Source organism: Mycetomoellerius zeteki, unplaced genomic scaffold (assembly GCF_001594055.1).
Source record: "Mycetomoellerius zeteki isolate Tzet28-1 unplaced genomic scaffold, Tzet1.0 scaffold244, whole genome shotgun sequence".
NCBI classification, from domain to species: domain Eukaryota; kingdom Metazoa; phylum Arthropoda; class Insecta; order Hymenoptera; family Formicidae; genus Mycetomoellerius; species Mycetomoellerius zeteki.
Window position 1 is genome coordinate 27,967 of NW_017257221.1, and position 14,576 is coordinate 42,542.

Sequence of the window (14,576 nt, forward strand, 5' to 3'; positions counted from 1 at the left end):
TGTGTCATTGTACAAACTATTTTCTTCTCCTTTTTCTATTCACACGCGAATGTTCCTGAATCCTGACGATCCGGAAGTGACAAGATTGAGCAACAGCAGGAGCTAGGGAAGATAACGATCGGTCTGCCGTAAACGTGTTATGATTGTTTATTTGAATACCATGGTATTACTGCATTTTTTCTTGTAACGCGGTGATGCAATGTGACGCAATGCAAACACTTGTACTGTTACGTTCAAGCTGTATCTTACGTTGTCCTTTGAGGTTGATCTTTTTACGCTATAATTACATATTTATGGCAAACAATAATACGTAGTCTTCAATGTTATGTGATTACAATTCTGTTTAATTCATGAAGTACATTGTCTAAAATTTGTGTAATGAAACAAGCTTTTATTAGAGAAAAGAGCTATTATTTTCTTATTGAAATAAAATCACTATTGTATATACTAAACGTCACGATTACAACCAAGTCACGTCTTTATTGCGACCTATTAACTCATTCGATCGTATCATTTTCTCGGCAAAAATTTGCATGTATAGCGCAAAGTTCACTTGGCATAAAAATTTTAATTCCTCCGCAATCGCTCGGACCATGAATTACTTCCATAATTATTATTCTTATACGGTATTAGTGATAAAGTGTGCGAACCGTTATCGAGCCTATGTAATTGAAACTTATAATTACGAACGGACAGTGCGTGTATAAAATCTATTATAAATAACTCTATCAACAGATGACAATTTTATTCTCAGTTTTACATTGTATCTATTTTAATAGTGACAATGACCATATTTCACAGCGTTGTGCTCTCAAGATTAAATCATTAATGAGCAATTACAGATCCGCATTCATAGTGATTTACTTAATCGAGAATAAATAAAGTCTCGAAGAACTCCAACAGCTTTCGCATATTGCGACGTAAAACGATTAGAAAGGGTAAAAAAAACTCGCCTGCCTTCGCGATTTTGTTTCATTCACATCGTCCGGATGGTCCTTGAGTGCATAACCTTTGGATGAAGTCACTAAGCATCTCGTTCTGAGCAGACCATTTAAATGCCATGCGAGTAATCGCATCGCCTGTGATATACTCATTGATATACGATACCATCATTTCGCGAAGTAAATGCCTATATATTATAGAAGGTACAATTAATGCGCAATTAATGCAACGATTTTTATTATAGAAAAAAGATCGTTTTTGTAAGAAATCACAAATATGAGAAAGATAAATAAAAATTTGCAAAAACTTTTCACATGTATAAATGTATTTTCATATTGCTATTATTTCTATTATTTACATAACGTTTAGAAGACGTGCCGATAGTAAAAGTAACACCATTACTATCGGCGCGTATATTACTATCTATACAGCAGGGCTGGGTAATCATTTAAAATGCCAAATATAAAAAATGTATTTAAAATGTAAAATGTTTTTCGAATCCACTTTATATGTAAAATGGGTAAATAGATATTTTGAATAGTTTTCAAATACAGAATGGTTTTCCCTACAATAAATATATATGTATATATAAATAATTTATATATACATATATTAATAATTCTACATCTATATATAAGTAATACTGTTGCAAACTCTATGAAACGAATGCATGGTCCGGTATCGACGAATTTTTGAAATCTTTCATGAAGTCAAGTATCGTCTTCCGCATATCCCACTGAGCTGCTGTCAGATAAGTCTCGGCCCATTCCTTATTCATCGCGGTGACCTGCCGTATTCTGGCAATTAGTACCGCTTTTTCACTCGGACTGAAGCAAACGGGCTCCGTTTCGAAAACATGTTTGATTACTATTTTATCAGGTGTTATATTATTGGGTGCTGCCCATATGTGATATTGATCGTTTAAAATATGATATTCATTATCGGGACAAGCCATTAAGATGAAAGTTCTACAGAATGATAGTATGTTCGTACCTGAACTTAGTTTCTTGAACAATCCTGAGACACAGAAGGCTATGTATTTGTCATTATCGTACATGATGTCATAAGTGAAAGAACTCTTGTCGTGATAGGATCGGGGCAATTTGCTAAAAGCTGCTAGAATATCGTCTTGGCCGAAGAAAATACACATATTCTTTTTGGGGCCTTTTTTTAATAGATTTCTATTGAACGTATACTGATTAAGGCCCGTCTTTTGCGCGATGTTGTGGGATATGGCAAAAGTAAAGGAATAAACCGCTTCTTTGTGATAAAGTCCGCGTAAAACTGTTCTGTCGAGTTGATCGAATAAACCAAAAAAGTGAGAGACAAATGTATGCGCGAAATGCTGCGTCTTATCGTTTGGAAAATAGTCTTTGTAGATCAACGGCATGTTTTCCACAATGCTCACGCCGTCCAATTCTTTCAAATGCGGACAATACCTTTTTGCAGATTCTACGTACTGCTTTGCAGTCGAATAATTTTCACAAAGCGGATTTCCATCGAGCCAAAGCTTAATGATTTCTAGATTTTTGAGAGGGGCTAACATATTCATGTTTAACAGATTGTTGTGTCTGAGATCCAAATACTTGATAGATGTTAACTCTGAATTCTCTATCGCAGATATGTTAAACAATTCGTTTTGCTGTAAATTTAGATGTTCGAAAGTAGCTATCGCAGTCTTGGCTAGCTTCAAAACATGAGTGGAAGTTCTAAGTTGTGACAAAGGACAATAGATGGTTTTATTCACATCCGGCTCTGTATGGAAACTATCCAGATTTAATGTCTTGTCGTTCGGATTGTATCTTTTGGTCAATGCAGTCAACAGGAGGGGCTGTATGTGGATTTTCAAATCTTCGATTGTAGCAAATCCTAAGGTTACTATGAGAATGATAGCATCACCCTTAGCATTTTTGATGATCATGTTTGCCTTGCACAGCATTTCCAGGGCAGGACCACAATTTCTCGCCACAAAATACGCGTCGTCTCCACAAACTTGATACTTTACCGGTATCAAATCATTTGGTTCTACCGCCTTCAAAATACCTTTCAAAACTGTATCCTTGTCGAACTGGCCGCCTTTAAGAACTTTGATTTTGTGCCATAAATCCGGGCGATTCATCATTGTCCTTTCGTGAGGCATTTTTGCACCCATAGCTATTCTTATGGCAATCACAGTATCCAACAGAACGGGAATGACTGGTGTATTTAGCTTTACGTTTTCTTTTTTCGTCTGCATTGTGTACCTTAAGAATCTCTTCTCTAAAAAGCTCCAAGTTATTTCTTTATTTATTAATTTTTTTATTACTTTTTATTTAAATACTTTCTCTCTGTTTTACTGATTTCTGCAGTGTTTACATATCTTTGAGGTTAACTCGTATGTTTCTCTTGAGAGACCATTCAGAAGAAATGTATTTTCTCGCGTACACACGTTTTCTCTAAAATAAAAAATATTCAAATATTATAAGATCATAAATATACATTATTAATACAGAAGATACAATAAATAACTCACTGTGACTTTTACCTCTCTCGCCGATATTGTTCTTTTTCTCACTTCAAAATAATACGTGATAATATGTTTTCATCTGTTTACTCTGTAGATGTCACGATTTTCTCAATACCGACGTGTGAGACACTCGACGCGGTTAACTGTCCGTCGATATAATCGTCATCGTCATTATCTAATTCCGACATTATATCGAACCAGTATTGTAGGAGTTGTACGTGATTTGTGAAAGATGTCGCGTCAATATTCTTACAGTGGTAACAATCCCAAAAAATCCCGCAGAGATGGCTGATCCGCGCATTAATTTGCACAATTATATACATATAATTATGTACTTGTACATATGTATATTTTAGCGATAATGCCATAAACATTTAAACCAAAATAACATGGATAATAAAATTGAAAGCCAATTTTTGCTAAAAAAAAAAATTTATAAAAATTACCTGATATCTGCCTGTTACAAATTATATATCTAATTTTATCTCTTTATCAATTCAATTGCATTTATTCAAATAGAAATATTATTATATAACGAATATATATTCAAATTATTATAATAACCATCTTCTTATTGAATTAGGATAAACTGTGATAATTTTAACCTATTACAAATTGTATTAGCTCTAAAAAAAAAATTGTATTCAACTTTCTATCAATTAAGTCGCAACATTTTTTTTCATAAGAGTTTTAATTAAAATATTTAGATTTTTATCTGAATAATACATTTTTCTTTAACACACCTTGCGTTAAAATAATTCGCAGTGAATTTCTGTATGTATCACTTCTATTGAATCTATTCTGATTTAATTTTAAAATTATACTTTAAAAATTTTTTAATTTTTAAATTAAATTTTTTTTACTTTGCAACAGTACTATCCTAACATTTACTTAGAGTAAATAAATATTTATTCAATAAAAAAATAATTAAATCAAATTAATGATTCTCATACTAAATAAATACTCGTATATGTTTATATTTAGTCCATATTCAGCTAGTACTATTTAAACAAATATTTATTAAAATTTAGTACTTTTTTTCAGTGTATATATAAATATTTTGTCTGTTTTACAATATATATTATTTATATTTTGTATGTGTATTAGATATTTTATTCGTTTATTTTATATCTAAAGTATAAAATTGTACTTGTATAAAAGATATGTTTTAAGAAGTAAAAGGACTTTCACAAAAGCCGCAATAATAACTGCTTAACGGCGGCCGATCTTTGATCCCGCAGCAAAAGTTCGTGCGATTCATAAACTCGGCGCGTTCTTTAGCGCACTTCCTCGTTCTCTCGTTAATTACAACCATCTTACCGCAGAGAATCCCTTACAGAATCAACTGTATGTAATATTACACCATTTCTTTCAACGAACAGCATCAGCGACTGTTTTTGGAAGCTGTTGCACATGTACATTGATGTAACATGTTGAATCAATAACATGCTCATTTTCGCGTAGATTATCTGATTAATATTAAAAATTCTGCATCCATCGATAAATCAATATGATTAAATTATTAGAATTAAATGTAATTTTCGAGATACTCGGCTGTTTAATTAGCTCACCTCCAGTGTTGTTAATAAATCCTCGAACAATTTAGCCGCACGCGTTGCGAAAGATTGAGTTACTTCTTACTCGTAAAAAAGTTCGTACCAGGCGGTTTGCATCTTCTTCAGAGGCCGCGGCGCCTCATAATTCACTTAGGCTCAGCTCGCCTGTCTGCATGTTGGTCGAGACAGCGGCAATTACGCCCTGTCGGCAAAAAGTACGCGCACTCGAGCGTTTTTAACAAACGCCAACGTGTAGCGTGTCTCACCGTCGCCATTCGCCGTCGTCACATTGCAATTTCGCAATGGAGACGAGAAGTCCACACACCAGTCTTGAACGTAAGAGCTTCGGAATTTGAGAACAAGCGCAATCGTGATTCGAGCTTAATGAGCTCAAGAACAAAGGAAACTTAAAAAGGCCGCACATTCGAATTGCTCGCGCTCCATATTTGTTCGCGACGACAGCTCGGTCTCCATTGTTTCTCCTCCGGAACGCCGGAAATTAATGTACGGGGATGAGAAAAAGCGATCGCGGTACGATCGATCGATACTCGACGATGAATTCGCGCGGGCAGCCTCCTCTTCGCGAAGCGCAAGTGGCGCGTTCGCGAACGCGAGGGCATCTCCGCCTCGTTTTCATCCTCTCTCTCTCTCTCTCTCTCTCTCTCTCTCTCTCATCCCGTAATTCATTTAGACGGTAGCCAGACAAGAGGACAGGCTCAATTACACCCGCGGCAAAAAGCCGCACGGGCCCGCCGCCGCTTCCTCGTACGACGTGCGTGGTCCGCGCCCGGTCGGCGAGGAGAGGCGAACCGAAACGAGACGGGACGGGATGGGATGAAGCGCAAGTGTTATGTCGAGGACAACGGGGCGGATTTGTCGTCCGTGTCGTCGAGAACAGGCGGCACGGACCCCGTCGGCTCGTGTCCTCCGTCAGTCGAGCGCGGCACCGCGATCATTAGAAGGAAGGGTCCCCTTTGTCGTCCGCAATGTGCAAGCAACGCGAGCGATGCCGTTTAACGACGACATCCGATGCATGCTCGGATCGCGACGCTTGGATGTCCGGACGACGCGGCCGGAATGCTCGCCGACATTGATCGTCTTTAGCGTCGGTGAAAAACCGTCGATCGGAATCAAGTATCACGAACGTACAGGTATTGCAAATGCAAACAAGAACGCTTCGGCGGAACGCTTCAGTAACGAATCTTCGGGATCTTTGAATTTTTTTTTAGCGTAAAGCCGGAGACGTGATTGAAAAGCACAGGCGATAGAAACAGAGAATAACAGATTTCAACTTATCAGAAACGTATATATACCAGAATACAATTGAAATCTGTTATTCCTGTTCCTATTGCCTGTGCTTTTCAATTGTGTCTCAGGCTTTAGAGATGCAACACAGTTATTGGCGTTGTGAACGTCATGCGTGAGATCCTTTCAGAAAATATAACGCTCATTTAGTACGATATAACTCAAAAGCAAAATTTTCCAGAAAATAAATTTCAATATTTTGAATCGTTAAATTTCACAATATTAATTTGAAATTCAATTTTAGTGTAATAACTGGTTGTAGAGGAATAAAAATATATTTTTAAAAGTATATTCTTTCTTTTTTTTTGTTTCTTTATGTTTCCAGTTTTTTTGCGACCAATAATAACAATTTTTTAGTTATGTCATTGTCGCAAATGAGCGATATTTTGTCCAAAATGCGTTAAAAGCAAGTTGCGGTCTTAAGGAACGAATTAATTGTTCAAAATACGACGAATGATCGAAATTGTTATTATTGAAAGACAGATACATGGAATCTTAGTTAGAAAAGACACGATGATTAAAAAAACGCGTTTGGCAAAATGTAATGTAATAATTCAAAGTCGCAACGCTGAAGCGGCTGAAGTCAAGATCGCGGATGCATATTCCTCAATCGACGTACGATCTGCTCGCCGCGAAGCGAGTTCGCAAGAATTGCGCTTCTTGCGCGGCTTGTACAAAGAGGATGCAGTCGGCTGTTCCTGGAGGAGGTTTCTCGAGGTGGTTAATCGGCCGGTTAGCGGGGACGGGAAGGCTCGCTCGAAAACAATGGTCCTCGTGTTGATGGCAATATTTTAATGAAGTTAGCGAGTTCCTGGTATACGAACGGCATCCCTCGCTTCTCGTCGGTTCCAGGAGCGTATACGCTCCAGAGGTAGTGGGATTCTTGCGCGCGCGCGCACGCACGAAAGAAAGAGGAAGAGATTGAGAGAGGGTGCGAGAGAGTAACAGCAAGTCGACAGGCGCCACTCGGCCACTGATTTCCACTTACCGATATCGTTCTACAAAGCTGCCTTCATCTGCCAGCCTACGCGGCCGTTCTTTCGTTAATCCAATGTCCCGGCTCTTACGGACTTAAACTCGCGGAAAATGAGTTCAGTGTTATCAGGCATTACGAGCAAATCAAATGTTGTAAGATCCAACTCGATGTAGTAGCTCATGATACATCATTCGAGTAGTGATTTCGTAATTTCATATTAGTCATGTCTATAAAAATTAGTGAAAAGTAGCACGCGTGATAAAAATATTTCTTGCATTGATATATGGTTAATAATAATAGCAGCTAATATATAATACTTCGATATCAAAAAAGCATTGGTAACTCCTTTGAGTTGAATGATATTTTGTTATTGTTTACTTCTATGTGTGTAGATCAATCCATTTCTAGTTACATTGCAGTTACATTGCTTAGTTTCAAAGTAAACAATATTCATACTATGTATAAATATGAGCATTTAGTAAAATTTAATAGATTTCTTTAGTTAAATTATTTAATTCCATTATTTTAGTTAAATTAACATATTAAGTAGGAGCAGTGACGACCCAAAAATTATTAAAAATAACTCAAATTGAATATAATTTGACATTATGAATTTAACATCATACCATCTTTTACCGATTTGGTTCGATCCATCTTTTCGAAGATGTGTCATAAATCCGCTTGGAATTTATTATAATCGATATTTAAATATATTCACAATGAAAGAGAAGCGGATGGTAATTACTGTCAGGTATGCATCACTCGCAAAAGTATAGGATGAAATCACGTGTGTCAACAGATCGTTTTGCATGCATTGATCAGAAATATCAGAATAGGCAAGATTAATTTGATTGATGCTAGAATATGATTATCACCCTGCAAAAATAAAAGCGTTTTTTAAATGAGATAAATGTTTATGTGTTTTATAACAATTCGTACATTTTCTATAAGAATCCTGAATAAATAAAGGAACGAGGGAAAACTAAATAATTCATAAAATCCATTTCTAATGCAAATTTTTATTTAAAATAGGCGTTAAAAATTAAAAATCTAAATCTTTGTACATTTTTATAAGTCACGAATATTTGCGTGAAACTTGGAGAAAAAGGAGTCTCAAAATTTTCCGTTTTTAAATGAATCGATAAGTTCAAAAGATAACATTTTTTTCGTGGTCGCATATTGTCGCGCGTTATCGATCAAATGAGTATTATTGAGATTTTCCACTTTGTAGTCGGGTCGAGCTAATTAATTTGCCTCCAATTAATTACCGACAATTGCTCTCTCGTTCTAATTACGCGCGCTCGATTAGAATCTGCGAAAGTTACGACCAAACGGAGCAATCTCTTAAGGTCCCAGCACTCGCATACGAGTTCTCAGTGAACAGAATTACTCGTGATAAGACTTTTGACCACAAAGTACTTTCGCCATATGCGCAGAGATGCATCGAGACTCGCAGCAATTCGTGATCGTCTCGCATGTTCGAATATTTCGTGACTTGATCTTTCTTTTACATTCGCACGACGATGCAATAAATCTCGCCGCTTATAATCTGAGCCCTTATTTCCAACCGTCGTGTCTAAAGGGAAGAGTCCGAATAAATTATGCAAAGGAACTCGATACACTTATTGTTAGTTCGCTATTTCTCAGACATCGGTCTTCAGTCGAGATCACGCCCGATGCCATTCGAGTCTGATTCATTCATCATGCGTGCTTGTTTAATGACTCCGGAATTACCAGTCTAACGATATTCGAACTGATGCGAATCGTAAACTGCTGTAAGCGACAACAGAGTGACTATCAGACTCTACAGTCTCCAAATTCGACGTTAATTTTCCTGAAATTTCCCTTCCTGAATTCCGCGGGACTGATCGAATCCGATAGCACGGGGTATAACACGTGTGTAAGTAAATAACCGTGAGTAATGTTACATATACATGTATGTAGACGAACCGTCTAAACACGTATATATACGTCTATGTTAGTTAGGTGGACCGAATACAGATAGGACTATACGAAGGGAAAGCAAGGGAGGGGATGCCAGGATCTCGTCTCCGAGGTCTCGGAGAGGGATATTAAGGCCAAAGCTATCTGATGGTTTCTCCTCTTCTCTCCTCGATCCCTCGTCCGTCTCCTTCGCTCTCCCGGCGATTCCTGGCTTCGAGAGGGCGGTTTCGCGAGAGACTACGGCATGGAGGAGTACAGGGGGGATGCAAGGGAGAAGACGGAGGAAGCTACGACCCGAAATTACTGCATCGATCCCCAGCAGACTCTCGTACTCCACCTTAAGCGACAGTAGATGAAACCAATTTCGGCCCTTAAGCTCGTCTTACGCGTCGCGATTCGGCTTTCTGTTGTCTCGGCCTTGCGACAAGGTGATCTCGTTGGTTTCGCAATTATAATATTATCTTACGATCTCATTGCGAGTCTGAATTTGCGAATACCGAGGAATGCAAGCTTCCTTTCTTTTCCTCCAACTTATACACATTAGATATTTTTTTATATTCTATATATTTTATGAGCTTACATTTATAATATAAAGTATATAATATACGGTTTTTAAATTATAAATAGAAACGTATAAAATACATATAATATAAATGTATGAAAAATGTATGAGAAAATGATGAGAACAATACACGTGATGAGCGTATATAATGAACATAATATAAAGTGTACAAGAATATACACGGAGGAATATATTAACTTCGTTGGGGTAAATAAGTACATTCCAATTGTTTGCGAATTATATCTTATCGCCGTATAAATATATTACGCACCAACCGCGGAGGCTTATATATAAGATATTTAACTTGTATTTAATTTACTATATTGTATATTTCTCTATGTCGGAAAATCAACTAGGTTGTTTTTTTCCGCGTTGTTCTCTTTTCTCATCAAACTCGGTTCTTTTATGGGATATTTTCTGAAGAAGATACACTTTACGTCAGATTAAGAAGTTTATAACTTTCTTCGACATTTTCGCCATGTTTGTTTCGTCTACGTGCTTATTTTTTGCTTTGTAGCGTTCTTTGAACTTCCTTTCGCGTTTTACGATCGCACCTTCTCTCTTGCACATTTTCAAGATTTTCAATCTCGTTAAAGCTGACATTAACTATCACTTTTTTTCTAAAATCTTTTCTTAAAGTAATTTCAAATACAATTACATTGTCTTACTGTAAAATTTGTTATAGATGTAAAGATAAAGTCATGGATTTTAAGATCTGAGCGTTATATGAATTTTTGGTAAGTATAATATAGTTAATATAAATATGTGAAACGTAATAATAAGAAATATAAACGTGCATTTGTTAAAAAAATATGTTACATATAACATGTTGCAATCATATAACTTATAATTACATATATATATATATATGTATGTATATCTAAATGTATTATCAACTTTTTAGAAAATGAAAAGTTACGATTTGAGGAATAAAAATGTTAAAGATGAAATAAAAATTTCTCGAGGACACGTATTATATCAATATTTTGTTCATTCTGTTTGATTATCTAATATCATTTTGTATAATAATAAGACACGAGAGAAGCGAAAATTAAAATTCGAGAGATTGTTCGCATTCGCCTTATCGTGCGATAATGATAGAAAAATTTCGTCGAGTGGCGTTATCATAAATTAAATATCCTTCCCGACTTCTCGTTCGTACTTCTCCAAGTTAGTGGAAGTAGCAATCCGACTTTTGAATTAAAACGCCCATCGGGCGAGTATCTATCGTATACGAGCGGACGACTTGCCCCCTTCCTATCGCTCAAACTCTCAGCAAAAGATATAAAAATTTAATTCCTCGCGGAGAATGACGTGCCGCTGGTGCCGCGAGCTTCTTTCGAAGATCCTCTTCTTTCTTCCGTCTTTGCTTTCGCCATACTTTTCCTCGTTCGTCCTCTTTTCCTCTTCTTCTCTCGTAAAGGATCTTGCCATCATTCTTAGCCCCCCGTGTCTATCTATTTTTTGCTCCCCCGCGTCGGAAAAGTTTTTCCATTCTTTCAGTCGTTAACGGGACCGTTTACGAAAATTTAACGTTTTGCTTGTACTCTTTGCTAAAAAGATTTCGAAAAAGGCATCATGTATTTGCCGTGTCATGAAATTTTTAATATTACATCAAAATATTATTGCATAAGCACTGAACAGTATTTTTGTAATATTCTTCTAACAAAAAATTTTGTATATTTCTCTATAAATTAAGAATTTATAGGAAACTGTATTATCTATGACAATTATTAAATTAATTACTCACACGCACTGAAAGAACAATTTTGCTGAAGAATCTAAAAATTTGGCTAGATACAGATCTAAAAATAATTTTATTGGATCATCAAAATGATTTTACAGGAATCTTATAATGAGCAATGCTGCAAATGTATTTTGATATTCTAGTAACCAATTTTATTGTCCCACCTAGATATTTTGATGGTCCAGCAAAATTATTTTTCAGATCTGTATCTAACTAAATTTGTATTCTTCAGCAAAATTGCTGTTTCAGTGCGTATATGTATATTAGAAGATAATATGTATAGAAAGGATTGTTTTGCTGAAGTATTTAAAAATTTAGCTAGATATAAATCTGAAAATAATTTTGTTATATCATCAAAATAATTACATAGAACGCTTAAGCGTTCATGACAATGTTGTTATAAAGTTTTAATATTCTAACGACCAGTTTGAGTATCCTGTATAATTATTTTGATGGTCTAAACAAAATTATTTTCAGATTTATATTTAGCTAAATTTTTAAATACTTCAGTAAAACCGTTCTTTTTATATAATATGTATACATATAAGTTAGCTGTTGTATTATGAAACACATAATGGTATGCACAACTTTTTGCACACTCCCACATAGCTTCCGTGGCTTTAATTGACCCATCTATCGCGATGTTCTTACTGCTTCCGTTCGCTTCGTTTTTGCACCCGCTAATTTAGCTCCTAGTCTTCATTTCTGCAACGTATGCTGTTGACTTTTGCGTGAATCGATAGTTTTGCGTTCTGCATGCAGATAAGCCGGCAAAGAAGCCTTATACGTCAGCGAAGACTTCAGTGGAGTCGTTTATCTCGTCTGGTAAACGCCTCGTAAATGCAATTAATAGCGTTATCGATCAAGGATCAGCGATGACTCCGACGTTATGCAACGAGAATGTATTTTCTTTAGAAGCCTCATACATATGATGAGTAGCGTATAACGAGTTAAATTCTATAAACTATAATATGAATTAAAATTTTTCCGTTTTCGAGAAACACGACTAAAAAAGAGAAATGAAAGCGGAGTTCGTTCTAAGAGTGTTAAGATTTTCTTTTTCGTCGATTTAAAAAACAAAATAAGAGACTTATTTGGAGCAGTTCTTCGGTCGATTTAATTCGACAAGGTTCGATTTTTAGTAGAAACGAGCCAGGCTTTTCCACGGCAGAGCGCGGCCTCGAGGAGCGGTGAAAGATATCCCGGATGCGTTGCTCTTCGGTAGGGTTTTGTAAGGAACAGGCAATCTCTGTCTACGCTAGATAACGCTGCCGGGGGTTGCCCGGGGACGTAGCTTTTCATCTTACTAAATCACCCGCCGACTACCACCCGCGCTCTACACCGTCGGCATCCGGTCGACCTGGTGTATTACCAGACTCAGATCTAAACAAGAAGGAACGCCCCCGCAGTTTGTCGCAGATGCTTGGAAACATACGTTTCAAGCAGCGAAACGATCGAGCTGCTTGATAGAAACAGCGGAATTATGAAATATTTACACCTTTTGAAATTTGATAAATGAATCAGACGAGAATTTTGTATTATTGCATTACGTACACATAAATATCGAGTTAGACGAAAGCTTAGAAAACGAATGATTTTTTAATTAATAAATAAAAAATATCGAGGCTCTCTCTCGAAATTATAAAACAATAAAAAAGAATGTTCGTAAAGGTTCATTACCAGGGAAATCAGCTATTAAAGAAGCAATGAGTAACCTTTGAGTAAAAAATAACATTTTATTATTTTTAATTTCCATGTGTGTTAAAATATAAATCAATCCATTCTTGTGATTACTTGATTAATTTTAAAATAAACAACGTCCATATTAACGTACGAACTTAATAAATAATAAACTAAATTTGAGTCAAATTATATTGTACATACTTGAGTTAAACTATTTAACTCCATTATTTTAGTTAAATTAATGATATATATTGAATAAAAGTAGTGGGGACCTATAAATGATTAAAAATAATTCAAACTAGATGTAATTATGAAGTTAACATGCAAGTTTTTCTTAAATAAGTGTTTGCATATAATACATAAAAAGCTGTATTTTAAAAACACATATTTCTTTAGCGTACTGCTTAAACTGACTTTATATTACGTGAATTAAATGTAAAACGGGATAAAATATCGAGCAGCAGAATTTTTCGGGCAAAAATTTCGCGCTTTCGACTTTCCTTTGCCAGTAATCCTATCGATCCATGTAATCTGTTCCTCGTTGCGCGAGGGAAAAGGGGAGTTTGCCCGTCGACTAGTGACATCACTGGGCCATACATCAAATCGTTATCAGCCCCAGTCTCTCCCTCCTTCATTCGGAAGGGCGAAACGGAGAGAGACGGTTCGAAAAGAGATGGAAAAAGGGGGAAAGAGATTGTGAAAAGATAGAAAGGAAAGAGAAAGAGGGAGCGAGGGAGAATGATAGACGAGGGAAAAGAGGAACGAGGAAAAATATGAAGTATGAGAAGGAAGAGACGGTGGCAAGGGAAAAGAAAGGAGCGGAACAAATCAAGAGAGGTGTTTTTTCAGCGTCTTGTGAACCTTCTTGTGAAAGAATCAAGGATCTTTTATCCTCGTGATGTGCGCATTAAGAGTCGATGATGAGCCGTAATGAATTTCAAGTTAGCATTATACGAGAAACGTTTCAAGCGAAATACAGCATCCGAGTGATGAGTGTCAATACTTTTGTCCACTTAGTTTGTTGAACGTACACCAAATACAGTTGATAAACACAATGATAATCGGAAAACATTTCTTCACGATCGAGGAGCGTCTTATAACTGTGGCGCGTTTATAAGATTTTCAAAGTACAGGCGCCACTCTAGTCGGTGGTATAATTTTATTGCGAGAGATCGAATCGGAATGCCGGTCGTTGCATCCGCCCCTACGGGTGTCAATCCTCCCCGGGGCGAAAGTCGCGGCAGGACGAGGAAAACGTAACGGTACGGACGAAGAGGAGTAGCGCGGAGGAGAGAAAGAGAGGGAGAGAAAGGGAGAGCGGATGGAACGGAAACTGAAAGCGGGGGCGGTCGGTA

General features: G+C 36.5%; 1 protein-coding gene across 1 annotated transcript; it reads right to left on the reverse strand.

Annotated features, from left to right (window-relative positions):
* Nucleotides 1–582: 582 nt before the first annotated feature.
* Nucleotides 583–3,501, reverse strand: LOC108723536 (nuclear RNA export factor 1). The gene is made up of 3 exons (XM_018449359.1): nt 3,455–3,501; nt 1,597–3,377; nt 583–1,129 (listed from the first exon to the last, which is right to left on the reverse strand). Exon 2 carries the CDS (start codon nt 3,176–3,178, stop codon nt 1,598–1,600), a length of 1,581 nt encoding a protein of 526 aa, XP_018304861.1. The 5' UTR covers nt 3,179–3,377; nt 3,455–3,501; the 3' UTR covers nt 583–1,129; nt 1,597.
* Between the last annotated feature and the right edge of the window lie 11,075 nt (nt 3,502–14,576).

Excerpts from the sequence above, each read along its gene's own strand:
- LOC108723536 (XM_018449359.1), bottom strand. The coding sequence starts at position 3,178 with ATGCAGACGAAAAAAGAAAACGTAAAGCTAAATACACCAGTCATTCCC.